The 21,994-nt window shown below is 62.5% G+C and overlaps 1 protein-coding gene across 2 annotated transcripts; it reads left to right on the top strand.

Moving 5' to 3' along the window:
* The first annotated feature begins 1,781 nt into the window (after window positions 1-1,781).
* Window positions 1,782-21,705, top strand: SNAPC4 (small nuclear RNA activating complex polypeptide 4). Of its 2 annotated transcripts, XM_021691041.2 has the most exons (23): window positions 1,782-2,055; window positions 2,818-2,864; window positions 3,832-3,999; window positions 4,149-4,274; window positions 4,802-4,880; window positions 5,242-5,323; window positions 6,115-6,219; window positions 6,306-6,378; window positions 6,731-6,895; window positions 9,647-9,794; window positions 10,029-10,135; window positions 10,284-10,378; window positions 12,090-12,184; window positions 13,157-13,236; window positions 13,538-14,014; window positions 14,811-14,894; window positions 15,047-15,293; window positions 15,748-15,818; window positions 16,309-16,419; window positions 17,127-17,151; window positions 17,706-19,396; window positions 20,458-20,581; window positions 21,523-21,705. In XM_021691041.2, exons 1-22 carry the CDS (start codon window positions 1,926-1,928, stop codon window positions 20,572-20,574), a joined length of 4,323 nt encoding a protein of 1,440 aa, XP_021546716.1. In that variant the 5' UTR covers window positions 1,782-1,925; the 3' UTR covers window positions 20,575-20,581; window positions 21,523-21,705. The 2 variants fall into 2 exon arrangements, with proteins under 2 accessions (XP_021546716.1, XP_021546717.1); XM_021691042.2 differs by lacking the exons at window positions 1,782-2,055; window positions 2,818-2,864; window positions 6,115-6,219 and having other exon boundaries at window positions 3,897-3,999; window positions 21,523-21,698.
* Window positions 21,706-21,994: the final 289 nt, after the last annotated feature.

Genomic DNA, 21,994 nt, shown 5'->3' with positions numbered 1-21,994 from the left:
CAGAGCAGTGCTGCCTGGGCCTCACCGAAGTGGCCCACACACTAGACGTCAGAGCTGCATGTTTTGGAGTTGGACAGAGTGGAATTTAGTACTGGAGCATTCTTCAGTCACATGGTTGAATTTTTTAAAAAGACACTTAAACTGGGAAACGTCACCTCATGCTCCAGCCTGTTGGTGAGAAGCGGGTTCAGAGCTCTGGCGGTCTAGTAGGAAAGTGCTAGGATGCAATTCTCTTCTGGATGCAGGAACGGGGCTTCCTGGGAGGATGCCTCCAGCCACAGCCCTGCATGCGGGCACAGCATTTTAAGGGGGTGGGGGATGTGCACCCAGAGCCCCCCTGGGGTGTTCCACCTACTGATGCTGCGCTTGAGCCAGCCCTGACCTCTGCAAGGGCAGGCAGGGGGGCTGTGGGTGCCGAAGGGTCTAGATGAAGTAAGCGGCCCGGTGCACACATAGGCTCTTCCTGCTGTTCCCCGTGTTTGGAGTGCTCACGGTAAGAGACTTAAACTGTGTGGACGTCCAGCTCTGCCTCTGGATTTCCAGGCCCCGTGCAACCCGTCCGTTTCTCCAATCTGGCTCTCGGGGGCGTCCCTTACCCCACGCCTCGGCCTGCAATCTCCGCCTGCTCTGTCCACCAGGGAAGGCGCTCTGCTGGTTTCCAGCGGACCCCGGCTGCTCTTCCGAGCCCCAGCCAGCATACCCCCCCCCATCCCAGAGACGCACCGCACTCTGGGGGGTGGCGCCTCTGCTCTGCCCCCGCCCCGCACACGCCCCCAGGAGGAGCAACTGCAGGCCGGCCCCGGACGGCCTAGAGGTACGCGCTGGGCGCGGGGACTGGGACCTGGGGCGGGCTCCGGTCCTGGGCGACGGCTGCCCCGGGCCAGGCCGCGGCAGCACTGAGCCCTTGGCCACTTTGCTCACTGGCTGCGCATCGACAGCCCCGGATATAGTTAGCACAGGCAGACACGAGCGAGCGAGTTTCGGCGATGCGGAGGTCCCGCCCGGCCGGCCACCCCCGCGCCGGCCAGCGCTCGGCAGTCCCGAGGGCGGCCGCGCGGGGGCAGCACTCGTCCGCTCGCCGGCCCCGTCCCGGCGTGCCCCGCGCTGCGGCCGCGGGGCGGGACTTCCGGTTGTGCGGCCGCCGGAAGCGTGGGGGGCGGTGGCGCTGGCTGAGGGTGAGGGCGGCAGCGCGGTCGCCGGGGACGGGGCCGGCCGTGGCGGGAGGAGCAGGGCGGGGGGCCGGGCCGTCGGCCGCTTCGGCTCCCTCCACCCGGAGTGTGCAGCTAGCGCGGCGGCGGCGGCTGCGGCTGCGGGTCTGCGGCGGGGTCCTCCTCTGGCTTGGCCTCCGGCCGCGGGTCCGTGCCGAGCTCCTGTGCGGCTCCTCCGCGAAGCCTCCTGGGCCCCCGGCTCTTCCCGGCTCTCCACCCCGCTTCGGCCTCCCAGGCTGTCGCCCTTCTAGACGCGGGGTCCCTGCCCTCGGGGGCGGCCTTCCCGGCGCCACGCCGTGCCAGCTGCGTCCCCGGAACCGGCCGTGCCTGCCGCTGGGCTCCTGGGCTCAGGTTTCCCAGGGCCTGGGGCTCGTTCTTGTCCTGGGGTGCCTTCGCGATGACACCCTGCCGTGTCTGCACCCGGTGCCCGGCCGGGCGGAGGAAGACGGAGACCAGGCCCTGGGGCCCCGTTGGGGCCCATCTCTCCGGCCCCCTAGGTCACAGGCTCGGAGCGGGCAGGCCACGTCCACGTGGCTTCAGCGCCTAGGGGAGCAACCTGGGTGTTTTCGGGGGTGTGGGAGGCGTCAGGTCAATGGTCCAGGGCTCCCCCGAGCGGGACCGCCGGCTTCGGTCGGGCGTCTGTCGTCCCCCACGGGCTGCACGTGTGAAGGACGGTCCGTGAAATCCTGTGATCTGTCCCAGCGGCAGGCAGAAGTCATGGACGTAGACGCTGAAAGAGAGAAGATAGCAAAGGAGATCGCGGAGCTTGAGAGGATTTTGGATCCCACTTCCTCGGGCATCGGAGTGGGGGTCTCGGAGTCTGGTCTCACGTTGGATTCTGACGCAGGTAAGCTCTCACAGGCCACGGTTGGACCCCGTCCATCTGCCCTCCAGACGAACAGGGTGCTCGGCCGCACTGATCTCTGCCTTTACTCCCCGAGACGGCCTGTTGGCGCTCCTCCTTAGCTGGCCGCGGACCTGCTGGCTGTGAGTGTGCGCGCTGTCTCGGGAGGCTGGCGGGCTGTCCTCAGGAGTCAGAAGGTTCCAGAGCTCAGCTTGTCCGCTGCCACCATGCTGGACAGCAGAGTGTCACCCCCACGTGCTGTCCTCGGTGCTCCCCTGGCCCTGAGGCCCCTCACCGCAGCTCTGATTGGAGGCCTGCCCACACAGTCAGAATCTATGAGAAACTGGGCCCTCAGGCCTCTCCCCGGCACCAGGTGCAGCTCTGAGGCTGTTTCTCAGGGTTTCGGACTACGCCAGGGCTGCCTTTCACCTGTAATCAGGGCCTCGGCCCCGCCCCCGCCCCCAACTAACTCCAGCACCCCCAGCACAGGGCTGGCTCCTTCGAGGCCTCCCCTCGTGGTCCTGGTGCGTCTTCCCTCTCTGGCTGACCCTGCCATCAGTTCAGGGCCTTTCCTGCCGAGTCAGTGAGTAGCGCTCAGCCACCGGCTGCTGGGGAAGGAAGGTCCAGTTTTGTCCTGAGGCCTTTCAGCCCCTCCCCCGCCTGTGGCAGTCAGGAAAGACCCTGTGCCGCACCTGCTGGTCATCTCTTTAGCAGATACGGAGTCCTGTTGCCGGTCACCCACACGGTGTGCTTGTGTTCCCACAGATTCACTGCCAGAGGAGGACTCAGAGGCTGCTGCTTCCCCAGGCTCGGTAACTACTGGCCGGGGCTGTCTGTGGTGCCCACCAAGGCAGACTCCACCCTGCCGGTGGGCCCAAGACCAAGGAGGGAGTGCTGTGAGCACATCTCGGTGTTTCTGTGTGTGTGTTACCGGAAGTGACATGTTTCAAAGTATTTGCCACCAGAATTAGAATCGTTCCTAGGATAACCTTTGTTCGAGGTTTGGCGTTTGTGTTTCCTGACTTTCCTAAGCTCTCTATAACACGTGTGTGTCTGGGCATGGCGTCACACGTGGAAGGTTTTGAGCGTGCTGCCTGGGTCTGGCCCCTTGTAGGCTGCTTGTCTGTGCCTCAGTTTCCAGCGTGCAGTGGGGTACTCACAGCACAAGTCAGTCCGTGCGTGTGATTGCCCAGGACGGTGCCTGGCACATAGTCCCTCAGTCAGGCCAGTTTTTATTGCTACTTTTTGTTTATTTTAGAATTTCATGTTAATTTGAAGAATTTTTACAGTTTGTTTTTTGTTTTTTCACGAAGACAGCAGGTACAGGGTTGATTCTGATTTTTAACGGCCGGGTAGTGCCTCTGGCTTAGATTTACTATAGTTCCTCACCTGACGGTCCTGCCCACTGTTCCTGGGTTTTAGTCCTGCTGGTGCTGCAGCGGCCGTCCTCACACGTGTTGGGGCTCACCGTCCCCTGCTAGTGACGAGGGCACACGAGCCCGTTCTGAGCCTTGAGTTCCATAGAAACATTTATTGTGGGAAGTGGACAGTATTTAGCTTTTCGTACTTTCCCACCCAAGATATATTTCCAGATGTTTGTTTTCTTTGTTTTAAGTTGTGGAACGTGCACATGCTGGATATAGTCCCACATCAGGGTGGTCTCCTGCTGGCCCAGGGACCGGAGCGTGAGCTCAGAGGCTCGTTGTGCCGCCCTGGGTCACGAGGGGGGCAGCGTTTGCATGCCTCCTTCCTCACCTGCAGTTTCCCGCCTGTAACCAGGAAGAGGAGAGGTGGGGTGAGGCCAGCAATGGTGAGGATGACCCCAAGGAAAAGACCCTTCCTGAAGACCCAGAGACCTGCCTGCAGTTGAACATGGTCTACCAGGAGGTCATCCAGGAGAGGCTGGTAGAGGTCAGCCTCCTACTGGCCCAGAACCAGGAGCAGCAGGTAGGACAGGGCCTGGCCCTCAGAACCCCCATGGCCAGACACTCCAGAACAGGGCTTTGAGTTATGTCTGTTCCCTGACTGCCTGGGTCCCATTCACAAAGGGAGTCGCTGCTGCCTGACCCCAGATGGGCCCCTTGTATCTGCCACAGGAGGAGATCATGTGTGACCTGGCAGGATCCAAAGCCTCCAAGGTGAAGGACGGCAAGAGCCTGCCTCCGAATCTGTACATAGGGCACTTCATGAAGCCCTACTTCAAGGACAGGGTGACCGGAGTGGTGAGTAGCAGGGGCCCAGCTCTCATTAGGGAGGGCAGAGAGGGGGGGTCAGGCTGCATGGGAAGGAGCTCTCGGTTCCATACCTGCTGTGGGTGTTGTGAATTCCCTTGGATTGTTCGGGGTGATATTCTCCAGCCTCCTTCAAATTCTTTTTGGTTGCCAGTGGTGAAAGGGTCTCCAGCCCTGGAATATGGCAAGCTGACCTCTGCTCCACAGACGAACCCTGGGGGCATTTCCATAAGAGGTGGCACCGTGGGTGGGGCAGCTTGGCAGAATCGTGGCAGCCTGGTAGCGAGGTCCTGTGGAGCCGCTGATCCCACCCCATGCTCCTCACGGCCCCCAGCCACTCACCAGGGAGTAGCTCTGGGCCCAAGTGTCTGGTGCCAGGCCTCCCACGTGGCCGAGCTGCTCGAGGAGGCTGAGGGAAAGGGCTCCAGAGTCTTAGTGAGGCCCCAGAGCGACATGCTTAGCCCGTGAGGTGCGCATACCTGGTTCTGTCCACGGTGTGACACTGCTTTGCCCGGCAGGGGCCTCCTGCCAATGAAGAGACGCGGGAGAAGGCTGCCCAGGGCATCAAGGCTTTCGAGGAGCTCCTGGTGACTAAGTGTAAGTGCCCTGGCTGGGGCCTCAGCACCACAGCCCTGCCTCTCCTCAGACGCCCTCCTGTGGCTCTGTGGGCTCCTTTGGGCCCTAACTATTGGGACTGGCCCCTCAAAGCCCTTGCCTGTCCCAGGCCATGTGGGGCTACCATCCCCACAGCTCGCTGGTCTCCCTTTTCATTCCTGAACACCCAGCCCCAGGGGCCCAGCTGTGAGCTTGGGCCAGGGCATCCTGCTCGCTGGACAGAGGGCCCTGGGCCCACAGCCGGCCCCCCTGCCAGCTCTGTGGTCCTGGCCTGGTCCTGTGCCCACAGCTTTCTCACATGAAAGTAGGGGAAGGCGCTGCTGATGTCATTGTTTCTTGTCAGGGAAAAACTGGGAAAAGGCCTTGCTCCGAAGATCAGTGGTGAGCGACCGCTTGCAGCGCCTGCTTCAGCCCAAGTTACTGAAGTAAGTCTGAGCACAGCCACGGACGTCAGCCTCCCCGGGCTGGATGCTTTGTCACAGGCACTCAGTGTGGCCGTGTCCCCCTGCTCCCAGCAGAAGAGGTGCTGATCCCTGGAACTTTTCCCCAAAGACGCAGCTGGGCTCAAGGTCGGGCATGCGAGAACTGGGCAGGCCGAGTGGCCGCATTCAGTCACGCAGCTCGGGCACTTTCTCTGTTCTGAACACGGACCGTTTGTGAGACTTTTTATGTTGTGCTGGGGTGACACCATGTGACCAAATCACAGCACCTGGGGTTGGGCCAGGGGTCCCAGGGGCTGCCCCTAGTCTCACGGCTTGATGTGTGGGTCAGGATTTTTCAGGGATGGCTTCCTCCTCCCTGGACTCCGGAAGGGGCAACTGCAGGCTTAAGTAGGCCCTGGCTTTGTCGCCAGGCTGCCCGCAGAACACCTCCCTGCGTGCCGGGTCCAAGGCAGGCAGCTGGGACGTCGAACCCGCGGTCTAAGTTATCGTCTGTGTCTTAGGCAACTGCAGTGACAGCAAGAGAGAGAGTGTCGCTGCTTCCTGTGGGTGGGAAGCCGGGCAGCCTCCTGCCTGCACAAGGCAGGCTTGGAGTCGGAGCCAGGCTCCGGTGTGTGCTCCCTGACGCACGGCTTCATCCTGTGGAGTGATGTGCATGCCTGGGTACTCAGGGAAACTGCGCTGGCCCCAAGACGCCCACTCCTACTCCCCCCCCACCCCCAACCCGGAGCACAGCCGTGACGTGGGTAACCCTGGTGTCTCTGCCTGCCCCGTAGGCTTGAGTACTTGCACCAGAAACGGAGTAGGGTGACGAGCGAGGCAGAGAGGCAGGTCCTGGAGAAGCAGAGCAGGGAGGCAGAGAGGGAAGTCCAGGACATTCGGTGAGCTGGGTGTTACAGGGAGGCTGTGGTCTGGGGAGAGGCATGGAAGGCCCGGCGTGACCCTGGCAGCCTGTCCCTGTCTCCAGGCAACTCCCAGAGGAGGCCTTGCTGGGGAACAGGCTGGACAGCCACGACTGGGAGAAGATTTCTAACGTTAACGTAAGTTGGGCAACACTGGGCTGATGGCGGCTCATGACCGTCCTGGCAGCCGAGGGCGTGGGCTAGGATCGGCAAGGTCAGATTCAGGCAGTCAGGCTGAGTCCCTGGTGGCCGCCAGACCTGCCGCGAAGCCTCTGGTCAGGCGAGTGTCAGGCCCACCCCGCTGGGGTGAGTAGCCTTTTCAGAGACGGATGAGTGTGAAGGTTCAGGCTTCGTGCTTGGAGCCGAACCCCCACTTCTGGGTGTGTGAGTCCTGGCAACCTGGACTGGGACCCCACTTCTCCCCGGGTGCCAAGCCGCCAGCCGTCCGCGAGCAATAGTCCCTGCAGCTTGGGTTTCTCTGTTGGTGCAGTTTGAGGGTGGCCGCAGTGCGGAGGAGATCCGGAAGTTCTGGCAGAACTGCGAGCACCCGAGCATCAACAAGCAGGAGTGGAGCGGGCAGGAGGTAGACCAGCTGAAGGCCCTTGCAGCCAAGCATGGCCATCTGCAGTGGCAGAAGATTGCCAAGGAGCTGGCGGTGAGGACCAGAGGGGCCTCGGATGCACGGCTGGGAGGCTGGGGGGCTTGGGGTCGCCACGGGCTGGGTGTCACAGCCCAGCACTGGGAGCTAGCAGATTGCTTCATCATGCGGCTCTTGAGGGTGTGGCCTGCAGGGAGAACAGCCTCTCCGCCCCTCCTGGGCCAGGTCTCTGGAGGCTTCTGGCTCCTTAGCCTCCATCTGTCTCTGAGTGCTCACCCATCTTCCGCCTCCCTCCCAGGGCCTGGCTTATCTGGATCGTTCCTTATTTCCATCAAGCTCAGGAGTTGGTCCTGGTGGGTTTTGAGGGGAATACTCTTCCCGGTTTCCTCTGGGCCCTTGTGGTGTTTTCCTCGTTTCTAAGGTGAGGACCAAGAGTTTCACTCAGCCTCTCTGCACTGTGAAGGTGTTGGAAGCTCGCCCCTCTGAGAACAGCTCACTGTGAACTAGGACTCTTTGCTGCTTTTTCAGACCGTAGTTTGTGTAGGGAGGTCCTTCTCGTCTGTACGTGGTTAAGTGTCGCAAGAATCCTCGTGTTGTGCTCTGGTTTGAATTTCACTGGCCCACGGCCTGAGAGGGTGAGGAGTAAAGTCCGCGTGTTTGAATGGGTCACTCCACAGACAGGCACACGATCGCAGCGAACTGACGAAACCGAAGCTGCGCAGAGACCGGCATGGATCCTGGGGTGGCACATGGTCTGTCTGTTCTGCCGAGCTCAGTCTGTGGAGCCGCTTGGCCGGAGCGCTGGGCCGGCCTCAGGCACGCTCCCCCCTTGTGTTTCTGCTGGTTGTGTTTCACGTACCGGGCTGCTGAGTAACCTGGTGCACGTACACTTAGCTTTATACGCTTGGTAAGTCGGGCTTTTAAAGTCATTTTTAGTCTCTGTTTTGTTCATTTTTGGGCTTTATTTAGGGTTTTGGTTTAGAGCAGCGCTGGTTCTCAGTAAAACCAAGAGGAAGGTGCGGAGACTCCCCTGTGTCCTTCGCCCCCCACCAGCATCATCCCTTCCCAGAACGGTGCTTCTGTTCAACCAAGGACAGGTCTGTGCTGACCCCCCGCCGCACCCAGAGCCATGTGCACGTCAGGGCTGTGCTGCTGGGGGCTGCCCTGTGTGCGCTTGGACAGCGCACGGGGACACGTGTCCGCGGGGCGGCCTCCTGCAGACTAGTGCTCGGCCGCCCCTGCTGTGCCTCTTCCAGGGCCGCCTGGAGCTCGGGGCCTGTCCCCACGGCTTCCCCCTCTCAGGAGCTGAGGTGCCTCCAGGCCTTTTCCCGGCCTGCCCACACATTCCTTTTTAGCACTAAAAACACCCCGTTGTCTGGATGGACCTCGCTTTGTCCCTCCACCTGCTGAGGGCATCTTGGTCGTTTCCAGGATTTGGCAGTTGTGAAGGTGTTAACATCTGTGCCGAGGCGTTCGTGTGGATGTGAGTTTTCAGGTCCTTTGGCTAAACACCAGGGAGCAGTTGTATGCTGAGAGGATGTTTGGGTCTGTTCTGCAGAGTGGCCACCCCGTGCTGTGCACCCCCAGCCACAAGCAGGGGTCCTGCTGCCCCGCATCCTCACCAGCCTGTGGCGGCGTCCGGGCTCCACACTTGGGCTGCTCTCACAGGCGTGTGTTCGTGTCGCGTTTGCTTCTGCATCTCCGTGATGACCAGCACGTGCTGGTTTAGCTCTCATCTGCGTGTCTTTTTTGGCCAAGCATCTGTGTAGGTTTTTGGTTTATTTTTAATCATTGTTTTCTTGCTGAGTTTTATTTATTTATTTATTTATCTTAAATGTTTGTCAGAGAGAGTGAACACAAGCAGGGAGAGTGGGAGAGGGAGAAGCAGGCTTCCCGCGGAGCAGGGAGCCCGATGGAGGGCTCGATCCCAGGACCCTGGGATCAGGACCTGAGCCAAAGGCAGACGCTTAACCAACTGAGCCCCCCAGGCGCCCCTTGCTGAGTTTTAAAGTCTTGTGTATTTGGAATAACAGTTTTTACCAGACACGTCTTACGAGCGTTTTCTCCTGTCTGCGGTCTGTCTTCTCATTTTTCTCACGTCTTCCACTGAGCGAAAGGTTTCAGTCTTAGCCGAGTCCAGCTGATCCGTTCTTTCAAGGACCAGCCTTTTGGTGTTGTGTCTTAAAAGGCATCACCAAACCCAAACCTCATGGGCATGTGGACTGCATGCGTCCAACTGTACGTGTTCTCTGTAACTCCAGGATTTTCTTCAGGAAAAAAGAGAGTTCAAATCACATTCGTTAGCTTTTGGGAAATAGTTTCCCCATAAGGGGGTAAGTGAGGGGACAGGCTTGGGCGACCGCGTCTGCCGTGGAGACTGGTGGTTTATGTGCTGAGCTGGAGCCCACATGAAGCCGAGATACAGTCACTGCAGAGCTCTCCCTGGGGTGGCGACCCCAAAGAGGCCCGTCGGGGCCCCAGGGTTAGGGCCACAGAGCAGCCCTTAGGTCGTCAGAGGCACGAGCTCTGCAGGGAGGCTCCTCCTCCAGGCCGCTGAGCTGGTGGTGCCCGTTGAGTCCAGTGTCGCTCTGGGGTCTTGTGAATGCAGCGTTACGGACTTTTCTGGACACGCTGTGTGTCTGTGAATGTGCAGACTGGTGCTCCATGGCCTTCTTGTCAGGTTCTCCACTGTCCCTTCAGGGTCTGCTAGGGGCGATGAGGCTGTTGGGTCACAGCACCCTGGCCGTCCCTCTGCGGGGGTTGCATACCCAGTAACACCCCCTTTGCTTTGGTTTGGGGCCTTGGAAGACCAACCGCAGCGCCTTCCAGTGCCTGCAGAAGTATCAGCAGCACAACAAGGCTCTGAAGCGCAAGGAGTGGACGCGGGAGGAGGACCGCCTGCTCACCCAGCTCGTCCAGGAGATGCGCGTCGGCAGCCACATCCCTTACCGGAGAAGTGAGTGTCCGTGTGGGCCCTGCTCCCTGTGCTCCCCGCTGAGGCTCGCGAGCCTCCAGACGCAAGGCCCCTCACGGGTGGAGGCAGCTCAGTCATGACAGGCATGAGGGGCTGGAGGGGGACGTCTGGGGTCACCCAGCCCCCGCACCCCATGGCCCAGTGACTAGTGACCAGAGCAGCTCCTTGCTGAGTGACCCAGGAAGCGCGGTGCCCATTAGGTCCCTTTGTCCCCAGTTGTCTACTACATGGAAGGGAGAGACTCCATGCAGCTCATCTATCGGTGGACCAAGAGCTTGGACCCCAGCCTGAAGAAGGGGTTCTGGGCCCCAGAGGAAGACGCGGTGAGTATACGGTCGTGGAAGCCAAGGAGAGCCGTTCTCTGGGATGTGAGCCTTGGCGCCCACTGTCCCTTCTGAAATGGACTGATGCGGGCTGGGGAGCTTACGGCTGCCTGCAGAGGCCTTACTCGTTCGCTGTCCTTTCCTGCAGAAGTTGCTTCGAGCAGTTGCCAAATACGGGGAGCAGGATTGGTTTAAAATCCGGGAAGAGGTGCCAGGTAGGAGCGATGCCCAGTGCCGAGATCGGTGAGTTGGACCCTGCTGGGTGAGGGAGGCCTTGCTGGGGTTGCTTCCAGATAGGCTGGAGGGTGGGCGAGCAGCCTGTGGCCCCAGGGGTTCTGCTGGCGGAGGCTGGGGTGGCCTGGGAGTCCTGCGTAGCCGGGGTGTCTGGTCAGGAAGCAGGGTGCCTGTTGGTTTTTGTGAACCAGACTTTTGTACGGGCTCAACCTGAGGGGGCCCAGGGGGCGTTTCCCTGACCCTGTTGCTGGAGCTCCTGTTCCAGACCCCTGACGGCAAGGTCTCTGGAAGGCCGCTTTGGCGACGTTCTTTTCTCAGTCTGGTTTTTTTTTAACGGCTCATAACAACATAATTTGTATGTTGTGCAGCTTACTCCCGTGAGTTGACACGTGTTCGGCTACAAGTCCCATATCCGAGGGTTGCGGTTCTGGGGGGGGTTACTGTCGTCGGTGAGCTGTGCAGCCGCACCCCCAGGCAACTTCAGAACGCTGTGACCACCCCCCAGAGAAACGCCGTTTCCCAACAACAACAAACAACTGAGGGAAGGGACGAGGGCTCGAATAGACCCTTCTCCAGAGAGCGCATGAGACTCGGCCTGGTGTCGTCAGTCGTTGTAGAAACACGGGGAGAGCGGCCGCGGGACGCCGCCTCGCGCATCGGGACGGTGGTTTTAAGGCCGCACGAAAGGGCAGGTGCAGCCGAGGGTGTGGAGCGTGCGTGGTGTGGGTGCCGCGGACGAGCTGCGGCGCTTCCTTGGGCAGTTAGCCGTGGAACCGCGGTGTTGCCGGCAAACTGCCGCCCGCCCGCCCGCGGGAACCGGGAGCCGGGCCTCACACGGGCACCTACGCACGCGGGGTCATAGCCACAGGGGTCACGGTGGCCGCGCGGCAGGAGCCGACCGTGTCAGTGGAGGAAGAGGTTAGCGACAGAAGCCGTTCTCCAGCTGGGTGGACGCTAGGGTACCGCTGGGCCTTGACGACGAGACCCCGGGGCGCCTGGTTGGCGTGGTCAGTGAGCGCCCAACTCCTGATCTTGGGGCCATGGGTTCGAGCCCCGCGTTGGGTGTAGAGAGGACTGAACAGATAAGCAGACCAAGTCCTCACACACCCCCCGTGGGTTCGCCTTGGCAACGGGAGCGTCTGTGGACGGGCACGCTCATTGCTCTTGGACGTGTGCCTGCGAGTGGGGTTTTCAGGGCATGTGATGCCGTGGTTTCCCGCGGCGGCAGCCCCACCCTGTGCCCCGGTGGGAGACACCCTCACCAGCCCCCGGGAGCCCCGGCTCCGGCAGGCGTGGGGTGTCAGGTGGCGTCTCAGTGGCTTCCGTTCGCGGCTCCCTGACGGCTCCTGGCATTGAGCGTCTGTGTGTGTTGACCGGCCCTTTGCGTGTCTTTTCTGGAGAAACATCTATTTTTGTCGTTCGCCAAGTTAAAAAAGCAAGTTGTCTTTGTGTCACGGGCTTGTGTGAGTTGATACGTGTTCGGCTACAAGTCCCATATCCGAGGCCTCATCTGCCCGTCTTTCTCGGTGGCATCCTGTGAGACGCATCAAGGTTTTAATTTTCACGAAGTTCAGTTATTCTGTGTTTTCTGTTCGTCCACTGAGCTTTTGGTGCCGGGTCTCAGGAGCCCTTGCCGGCATGGGGACAGCCGCGGGAACGGGGACAGCCTCAGGAGGGCGTTCTGGTGCCCGAAACACCCCCGTGTCCTTCCCGCTTTCAGGTACCTCAGACGACTGCATTTCAGCTTGAAAAAGGGACGATGGAACGCAAGTGAAGAGGGGAAGCTGCTTGAGTTGATCGAGAAGTACGGTGTTGGTGAGTCCTAGGCCTCTGCAGGCCCTGAGCCCCCAGGAGGCGCGGCTCGCGGAGACCCCAGCTGCCTCCCTGTCCCCAGCTTCTCCCCGGCTCAGTGGGCAGCAGCTTTTCCCCCTTGCGCACTGCGGAACGGTCGGGATGGAAAGTTCAGGAGCGCCGTCACTCCACTCCTGTCTTGGAGGTGGCTGCTGCCGGCCACATGCACCTGCCCAGCCCACTCTCGGGGCCTTTTTCTAGGGCAGGTTTTTTTAAAGTTGAGTTACTCGGTGTGAGTTCACGGAGTCCACCACTTCTCACTTAGCGTTCTGTTGTCCGTTGTGAATGTTCTTCTGTCTTCACGTGTCCTGTGTTCTCCCGTTGTTGTCGATACCCGCATCCTGTCTCCTTGAGGAAGAGCACAGAACTTCCTCAGCCGCCTGCCTCTTGACGGACGTTTCCGTTGTTTCTCATTTCTGCCCCCGAGCTGGAAGGAGCCAAGGGCTCGGTCGCTGCATCTGCTTATTATCTGCGGCATCTCCTTAGGAACAGACCCTAAACGTGGCGTTGCCAAGTTCAGGTGTATGCAGAATCCTGAGTGTGGCACAGAGTCACACTGCCCTGAAAACAAGGCCCCAGCGTCCTCCCCCCATGGGATCGGGAGAGTGAATAGTTTGCCGTGTTTGGTGTAGAAGCCGGGGTGTGGCAGAATCACAGGGTCCGTGTTTACATAAACGCAGATGGTTTTTTTCCTCATCTGTGTGTTCTCTAGAGTCTTGCTAAAGGGCTGATTATCCGTTGAGAATCTGAAGGCCCGCTCGTCACAGAGCTTCTCCGATGTGGGGAGCAGCGTGCAGCGGAGCGCGTGTTCTCACGGAACACGGTGCAGGTCTTCTACGGGAGACTGCGCGTCTGCGAGAAGAGCCTCTTGTTCAGGTTGTAAACGTGTCATCAAAGACCGTGGGAAGCAACTTCTGCGTTGTCTTGCTTTTGTAGGTCACTGGGCAAAAATAGCTTCTGAACTACCCCATCGGACGGGCTCCCAGTGTCTGAGCAAGTGGAAGATCATGGTCAGGGTGAGGCTTTACCATAAGTCAGTCAAAGGCCCTGTACCCGTGGGACCAGCATCACCGCCGGGCGGGGAGGGGAGGAGGGACGTCTGGCATCTCTTCTTCCCGGAAGCCAAGGGCAGAGAGCCCCGGCCTCTCCAACAGCTGCTGTCACCTCAGAGCATTCGGGGGAGCGGGGGGCCGTGCTCCCCGCGCGCCGTGTCCAAGCCTGCTTGGGGTCTCTCCCCAAAGGGCTGGCCTGCCTGCCTGTTGTCCCTGGTCCATGAGCCCTGGGCGGCCGAGGCCTCCAAGTAGCCCTTCCCCACAGAAGAAGCAGAGTCGGGGGAGGAGGCGGCGGCGGCCCCTTGGCAGCGTGCGGTGGAGCTCCAGCAGCACGGACGGCAGCAGCGCGGACGGCAGCAGCGGGGACGGCAGCAGCGGGGACAGCGAGGACTCGGAGCCAGAGGAAGCCCCAGAGGCCGGGGCAGGTGGCCAGGCGCTGCCGTCCGCACAGCACACCGTGCCGGACATGGACCTGTGGGTGCCTGCCAGGCAGAGCGCCAGTGAGCTGTGCGGAGGGGGAGCCCGGGGCTGGCCAGGACGCCGTGCTGCCCCCCCCAGCCCTCCCGGGGCCTCCAGCGAGCCTCAGGCCGGCAGAGCTGCTCGCCCCACAGCTTCGGGTCCCGCAGAGGAGGCGGGCCAGGCACACACTCCCTCCGGGACCCACGGCACCAGTGTGAGAGGCATCGGGTACCCAGGCTCGGCGGACACGCACCTCTCGAGCTCAGAGGAGCCGGCAGACGAGGTAGGTCCCAGACCCCAGTGCACCCCACGTGGCTGCTCGGGGGTCACCCAGCTGGTGCTGAGGCACAGCGGGCCGGCCTGCGCTCGCGTCAGCTGCGTTCCTGGCTGCGGCGGGGCAGACACCCGTCCTGGCTCCAGAGAACGTTGGCTTCTGGTCCTCAGCAGACTCGTGTTCAGAGCAGCAGCCTCTGCTTCCCCAGGTTTGCTTTACGGGCTGTGCAGGAGAGCTGCCGGGGCCCTGCCGGGTGGGCCCGCAGACTTGGGAGTCATTTCTGACCTGTTTGTCCCCGAGCAGGGGTGGGGCGGGGGCAGCAAGCAGGAGGGTGTCCCCTTGGTTTGCGGAAGTCCAGACACCTCTCCCGTGCAGGGTCCCACTGTCCCCTGGCCCTGTGTATGCCTGTCCCAGTCAGCGTCCGAGGTGTCCGGGCCCTGGCCGCCTCCCTGGCTCTGGCCATGTGCGGAGTTGCGGTGAGCAGGCTGGCCTGTCCTGGGAGAGGTTGGAGACTCTGGGGCACCTGAGGGGACAGCGGGCTGTCCAGGCAGCCGGGAAGACTGCACGTGGTGCCATCGGCTTGGGGGCTGGCCGGGGGAGCAGGGGCCCTCTGCTGGTGCTGGCTGCAGCCAAGCCGGGCAGGCGCGTGGGTGGCCAGGCCTCAGGGACCCGCCTGAGGCCACCATGCTTCAGAGAGCTTCCACCCCCCCGCGTTGGGATCGGGGCGCAGGGGCGTGTGTGCTATCTCTGAAGGCCCTGCGCCAGGGCCCCCCACGCGCCCAGCCTCATGCTGTCTTTTCGTTAGAGTGGGAGTCATCTGCTGAAGGTGCCACTGGAGAGCGTGCTGCAGGTGCTCAGGACCAACACAGCCCGCCGGTGCCAGGCTCTGGTAGGAGCCCCCCGCCGCCCCCCGCCGCCACTGCCCTGTCGGCCCGGGGCCCCTCCCCAGTCCAGGGAAGGAGTGGAGGATGGGAGGGGGCCATGCGCAGTCCCGGAGCTCAGCCTGGCTGGGAAGCCCAGGTGTCTTTCTTCCTTACACAGAAGAAGAAACTGAGGCAGCCGTGCCCGCTCAGCCCGTCCCTGGGGGCCAGCCCCAGTGACAGCAGCGTGGCCGGGCCCCGTGTACGGCGGCTGTGGCACAGGACGGTCGGGAACAGGCGGCGGTGGCGGGGACACGCCCTGCAGAGGAGGCTTGTTGAGCGCCAGCTTCTGGTGGCCATGAGCCCGTGGGTGGGCGACGTTGTCCTGCCCTGCACCCGCCGGAGGCCTGCCGCCGTGCACACCCGAGGTACTGCCCCAGGGAGGGCTCCTTTGAGAGCCTCCTGTGGGGCCAGGGGGGGAGACGCAGGGCAGATGCGGGGTGATCCTGCTGGGGAGAGGGTGCACGGGGAGGGACCCGTGTGCCGATCTCGTCTTTCTAGAAAGCATGCCCTTGGAGGGCTGTTTGGGTTTTGTCTCTTTCTTGCTTAGCACACGAGGGACAGTGTGGGAATGACCAGCCACTTGGGCCTTAGCAAGGGTCTTCTCGGGGCTCGGGTGGGCGGTGCCTGCGTGCAGGTTTCTGGAGAGCTGGTTGTGTTCTCGGGCTGGGGGGGGGCTCCAAAGGCCAGTCAGGGCCGGCCTGCCCTCTGGGCTCCTGCCCTTCCTTCTGGCTGAGCCTGGTGGCAGATGGATGTGGGGTTCTTTGGGGCCTCAGGGAGAGGGGCCTTGGTAACCGCACATGTGTGCGCTTGTCCCCTCAGCCGATGGCATCGGGAAGCAGCTGCGAGACGCCCAGCTGGCCAGCACTCCCGCGTTCACCATCTTTATCCAGGTGAGAAGGCCCGTAGGCAGAGCTTTCCTGTTTTATGCTTGGTTTTCTTTGGGTGAAGATGGATTCATTTCTTAAAGTCTAACTTTTTGAAGTTTTAGATCCTTGGAAGGGGTCTTTCAGTGGCTTGCGACGCTTAGCAGGCCAGTCGCTGTGGAAGGGACAGCCCCGTCCCTGCCACCATCAGTTAAACCCCATCCTGAGAAGGGACGGGGGTGCTGGGAGCCCCAGTGTGTAAATGGAAGCTCAGAGAAAGGAGACCCCGGCCCAGAGGGGGCTCTACTCTGATGCCCCTGGGCCCTGAGGCCAGGCGGGGGCTGAGCAAAGGGGTCATGGCCTTGAGGGGCTGTGCCGGACTCCGGACCCACCCCGAGCAGTGGTCAGAGCTGGCTCAAGTTCATCGCAGACGCCCTTGTCATCTTGGCCCTGGGCGGGGAAGGGGGACAGGCTCTTGTCATACGTGTGCCGTGCACGTGTCACACGCGTCCCTCAGCTGTTCCAGATTGACACTGCTGGGTGCATGGAGGTCGTTCGAGAGAGGAAGGCCCAGACCCCTGCCCTGCTCCAGGCTGGCACTCGGGACCCAGTGCCCAGGCTCCTACAGGTGAGAAGTAGGGGTGAGCACCCGGTTTCTGCCACCCTCCCTCCTCTTCCCGACACGGCAGGGCCAGTGCTAGGGTGGGTAGCAGCTGTCCGGCCAGAGAGTAAGAGACAGGAGGCGTTCCCGGGTCCCCTGGAGGGGAGGCTGGTCCAGCCCGAGAGCAGCCCTCCTGGCTCTTGGGCCTCTCACGGCAACCCTTCTAGGAGGTGTTTGCCCATCTGTGTGGAGCCCTGAGGGCTTCACAACAGGTCGGGGTGGGAGGGGGCGGAGCTGGTACCGTGCTGCCCCTGCGTGGAGGTCTCCAAGCTCTTGGGCATCTACTGCTCTGGGCATTGGCCCTGCTGGGGTGGGATGCCAGGTGTGGGGTCCGTCAGCGAGAGGTCATGTTCCTGGGTCAAGTAACAACTGAAGGGAATGACAGAACGACCAAGTTGGCCCTGTGGTGCCATCCAGGCCCCAGAGACCCCGAGTCCTTCTGCCTGGGGAGCCAAGCTCCTGCCTCTCTCTCAAACCCCACACAGGTCTGACTTTACTGTGATGAGCTCACCCAGTGGTGCCTGTAGGAGGATGTGGGGAGGGAGGGAGGCCGGCCCTGGTGCTTGGGCCTTGCTCCCACTGCAGGTGAGAGCAGAAGGAAGGCTTTGCTGCAGGTGGAGAAGAGCGGGTCTGGGCCCTGGGACTTCCCTGAGACGCACACTCTTGTTTTTCAGGTGTCTTCGTCGCAGAATCCTACAGGTATTGTCTCTTCTCTTGTCTTGACCATCTAATCTAATGGGAAGGGGGTATTGGATCTCGGGTTCTGACGGGCACAGCTGTGGCCCCGGTGATAGGTCTTGTCCGAATCCCACAGCAGTGGCAGAAGCGTGGCAGGCGGGAGTGGGCAGAGGCAGCTCCTCGAGCTCCTACCTACTCCGCACATAAGCCAGCCCGGGGCATCCAGGAGGGGCCTCTGCTGCTGGCTGCCACCAGCCTCCCCACACCAGCAGCATCGTGCAAGGCTCTGGGGGCTGGGAGACCACGCGAGGAGGGCGGTGGTGCCCAGTGGTCGTTGTTTTGAAGATACCGAAGGCGCGGGGCTGGTGGCCGGTACCCGGCGGGCCCTGCTGCCCTGGCTGCAGCAGGAGCTCGAGGAGGTCTGGGAACGTGCAGATCAGATGCCAAAGCTCCTGCTCTGTACTCCCAGCAGCCACCCACCCTCCAGGACGGCCCTCCGATGGGACATGGGGGAGGCACGTCTGCAGTCCGCACGCGTGGAGCTCATCTGCATCTGTGTTGTGTCTTCTCTGCAGGCCGCAGCTCCGGGAATCCGCCAGCGCGAGAAGCTGCAAAGCAGAGCACCGGCCACAAAGGGAGCAGGGGTTTACAGCCCTACCATGCGGAGTCCAGGCCACCAGCGCCCCCGCCAGCTCCGTGTGGCCCCCGGCCCAAGCCCAAGACCGTCTCTGAGCTGCTCCGGGAGAAGCGGCTTCGGGAGGCCCGGGCCAGGAAGGCCGCCGCCCCAGGCACCGTGGCTCTCCCACCACAGCTGCTGCTGTCCTCGCCACTGATCCTCCAGCCCCGTCTACCGCAGGCCCCCCCCACCCCCGAGGCCCCGGGCCCGGCTGCCACAGACACGGCGCTCTCTGGGCCTGGGATCCCTGCAGCAGTGGGGCTGAGTACTTCAGGCAAGAACGAGAGACCCTCCACCCTGCCAGTCTTGGACCACACCCTGGCCTCCACAGAGGCTGCCCCTGCTGCCTCCAGAGCTCCAGTTCCCAGCCAGGTCCTTGTGAGTGGCCATCAGGGTGGCCTGGGACAGTCTCAGGCCCCAGCCGCGTCCCGGAAGCAGGGCCTGCCTGAGGCACCACTCTTTCTCCCGGCAGCCCCCAGCCCCATTCAGCTGCCTCTCCAGCCCCTCAGCCTGCCACCAGCTCTGGGCACCCTCAAGGGTGGGCCTCACGTGGCGGCCAGCACGCCTCTGCCTGTCACCTGGGTGCTCACAGCCCAGGGGCTGCTCCCTGTGCCAGCCGTGGTGGGCCTTCCTGGGGCGGCAGGGACCTCTGGTCCCAAGGGACTGTCTGTGACTCTGCCGTCCTCCCTGCCTGGGATGCAGGTAGGCCAGGGCCCCAGGCCCCCTGGGCTGAACCACCCCTGGCAGCCCCCGGTCAGCGTGGACACAGACTCAGATTCTCTCTCCAGGACAGACCTCTCGACCCTTCCGATGCTTTGCCAATCCCAAAGTTCTGTGGAAGTGGGCAGTGACGTGGCCCGTGCCCCTGGGGGACCTTTCCCCGGGGAGGCCCAAGTGGCCAGGGAAATAGCTGTGCCCAGGATACCCTCCCAGGCCACGCTTCTGGCTGACCATCCTGAGGCAAAACCCGCGTGGTCCAGCCAACCCCCTCTGCAAGCTGGCACTAGCCCTGGGAGTGGCCCAGGAGGGACACTGGGGTACCCGGGGCCAGGGGGACTCACGGGACCTCTGTGCCTAGAGAGGCCACCCCCACCCCGGCCTGGGCCTGAGAGGGGTGCCCTGGACCTGGACCTCCTGTCCCAGGAGAGTGAGGCAGCCGTGCGGGATTGGCTGAGGGGACAGCAGGGGGTGTGCGTGCCCCCGCTAGGGAGCAGGCTGCCCTACCAGCCCCCAGCCTTGTGCAGCCTGCGGGCCCTGTCTGGACTCTTGCTACGCAAGAAGGCCTTGGAGCGGAGAGCCACCTGCCTCGTGCCCAGTGGGGCAGCCGGAGGTCTGCAGGCCTCGCTGGGGCAGGTGCAGAGGCAGCTCCAGGGCAGCCCGGCCTACCTGCTGCTGAAGGCGCGGTTCCTGGCAGCCTTCACCCTCCCCGCACTCCTGGCCACCCTGTCTCCCCACGGCGTCCCCACCACCCTGTCGGTGGCCACAAGGGCCGAGCCGGAGAGTGAGGATGATCTGGGGGAGTTGGAGCTCACTGATGGCTGCTCCCCAAGTGGTCCTCGGGCGGGGCCGGCAGCCACCATCCCCATTCAGGTAGGCGGCCGTGGGCACAGAGGCCCCCCCCCCCGCTGCCCCGTGGCCGTCTGCAGCGCCCCCACCCGGTTGTGCCCAGGATGCCCTCCCAGGCCCCCACCCGCTGCAGCAGAGCTGGCCCACTGGTTGCTGGGGAGGAGAAAGCTGGCTCCAGGCCTGTTCAGTCTGTGTGGATGTGGCCCTCCCTTGAGGCCAGTGTGGAAAACAGGAAGGAACCTCTACACTCACGAAGCCCCTTGGCCCCTCTTGGGGCTGCCGCCCCCACTACAAAGCCTTGCCTGAGGGAGCGGGTGACCTCGGGCCCTGTGCTCCCCGCGCACATACGGGCTTCTGCATTGGGGTGCTAACTCCACAGAGGTGGGCCTGCGCTTGTTCTTGCGCCTCTGGGGACACCGAGGTGTCCTTCTAGCTGTCACCTCTGGCACCGTGTACCCCAAAAGAGCTTTCTGAGCCACAGAGGCAAACCTCTTTCCTTATTCCCTAGTCAGAAGCCTGATATAGACATGCAGGAAGGTGTCCCTATGTCCTCTGTGGCTGCGTGTGCCCACGGGGCTCCCAGCACATGTCCTGTGACCCTGTTCCTGGGGCCAGCAGGAGAGCCGGGCCACCTCATTGTGTGTCACGTCAGGGAGGTTGGGTCTCCTGCAGGGGGTGGCCCTTCCCCAGCTGGGGCTTTGCGGAGGCAGCGTCTGTGGCTGGTGAGGGGGGAGGGCCTCCTGTCCCCTGGCCTGCGTGCAGGCTCTCCACTGTCATCCACCTGCGTTCCTCGGCACTGCCCTGCCAGCCTGGCTGGAAGAACCGGGACACGGGAGGCTGGCTCTCTGGCGTCCCCAAGGGGATTGGGGGGCTGGTGGGAAGCCAGAGCCCGCATGTGGCCGTGTCTCTTGCGGGAGCCTCAGTTTGTTTGCAAGCCACAGTGTCTCTGCGGGGACAGGTCTGAGGAGCTGCACGTCCCTGGCACTGCAGCTTCCTCCCTGGTGTGACTCCTCACGGCCCCCACTTTCCCTGCCTGTTCTGCTAGGGAGTCACTCTTGTCCTCTGCCTGGGTTTTTTTTTTCCAGGGAGCCCCAGACCCCGGGCAGGGTTCTGACTCTTACTGCCTGGATGGTCCTGACAACCTTGATGTGCTGAAAACCAGGCACGCCTGGCACGCCCGGAAGAGGAGGCGGCTGGTGTGAGCGCAGGGTAAGCGCGGGCCTTCCCCGTGGCTCCGCTCTGGGCACGTGGGAGCCACAGCTGTCCAGATGCAGGGCAGGCTGGCCCTTAGCAGCTCGCATCAAGTGTGATGGTGTTAGGTGGGGTGTGGGTATGTACAGGCCTCTGGGGGCAGGCCCGGGGTTGTGGAGGCCCCCGGGGAAGGGCCATCTAGTCCCCCTCATCCGCTGGGTTCCACACCCCAGGCTCTGGTGCTTCCTTCTTGCTAGCACACATGTGCTTCAGGGCCTTTGCACTGCTGGGCCCTCTGCCTAGCTTTCTCCTCCTCTGTCTGTAAGGCTCATTCCCTTTGTCCGATCACATCTCTGCTCAGTGATCACCTCCTCAGAGATGCAGTCTATGACTGTTCTCCTGAGGCAGTGCCATTGTCCCAGCGTCCATTTTTCTTGATGGCACTCTGCTCTCTACACCTGATGCGGTCTATATGTATATTTGTCATTTCTGCCATGAACGTGTGCCCTTACGGGGAGTAACGTAGTTTTTGCTGCTGGGGCCCCAGTGTGCGGACAACAGGCACAAGTAGATCCTCAGCACGGATTAGTTGAGTTCATGGGGTGGAGAACCCACGGGGGGGAAGGACTCTGTCCAGGTCCACAGGTCCCCAGAGACAGGAGCCAGTTCCCCTGAGCATGGTGGGCGCCGTGCCCTGAGAGGTCCTGGCTCCTGGAATAGGGCACATGGGTCCACAGAGGGGATGCGAACGGCGGGGGGGTCCCTTGGAAGCCCACCCAGGCCCCAGGGTCTGCTCTCAGCATGGCCCCTGTGTGGACTGCAGGTGGGCAGCCAACCTGCTTCTGCTGTGCCCTCAAAGGGGGCATGGTGCCAGCTTTGGTTCCTGCCCTGCAGCACCGTCCATGGGGTCTGGCTGGGAGTCTGGGTGTCCCCACCATCAGAGCATCTTTGCATTCCAGGAGGCAGGAGCCGTGCTGGACCCTGGTGAGCCCACCTGCCCGGAGAGCCCCTCACCGACCCTTCCGGAGAAAGGCAAAGCAGCTGGAGATTGGGGAGGCTCCGCTAGCAGGGACCGTGAGGCCAGAGGGGCTTGGCTGGTCCTCAGGCACAAATTGGGATGTTTGAAGGAATAAAGGAATGGCTTATTTTTTTTTGTTAAAAAGCAAGCCGCCAGGCTCTTGTGATGTTGCCCCGAGAGACCGGGCAGTGTGCAGAGGGTTGGGGCCTCCTCTGGCCGCGTCGGGAGCCGGCGGGCTGGGCCCTGAGATCCGAGGAGCCCCCTGGACCCCAGGCCTCAGTGTTGGATGTGGGGTGCCCTTTCCACGAGACGTGCTTGTGGCTCAGACCGAGGGGCCTGCCACGAGCTCCCAGGTGGCCGCTGGTCTTGGTGCGGCCACGGGGACTGGGGCGGACCCGCCTCGCTGCCTTCTG

The sequence above is a fragment of the Neomonachus schauinslandi genome, chromosome 13 (genome assembly GCF_002201575.2).
Source record: "Neomonachus schauinslandi chromosome 13, ASM220157v2, whole genome shotgun sequence".
Taxonomy (NCBI): Eukaryota; Metazoa; Chordata; class Mammalia; order Carnivora; family Phocidae; genus Neomonachus; species Neomonachus schauinslandi.
Note: the sequence above shows the minus strand (reverse complement) of the source record. Positions and strands in the feature narration are given on the sequence as shown.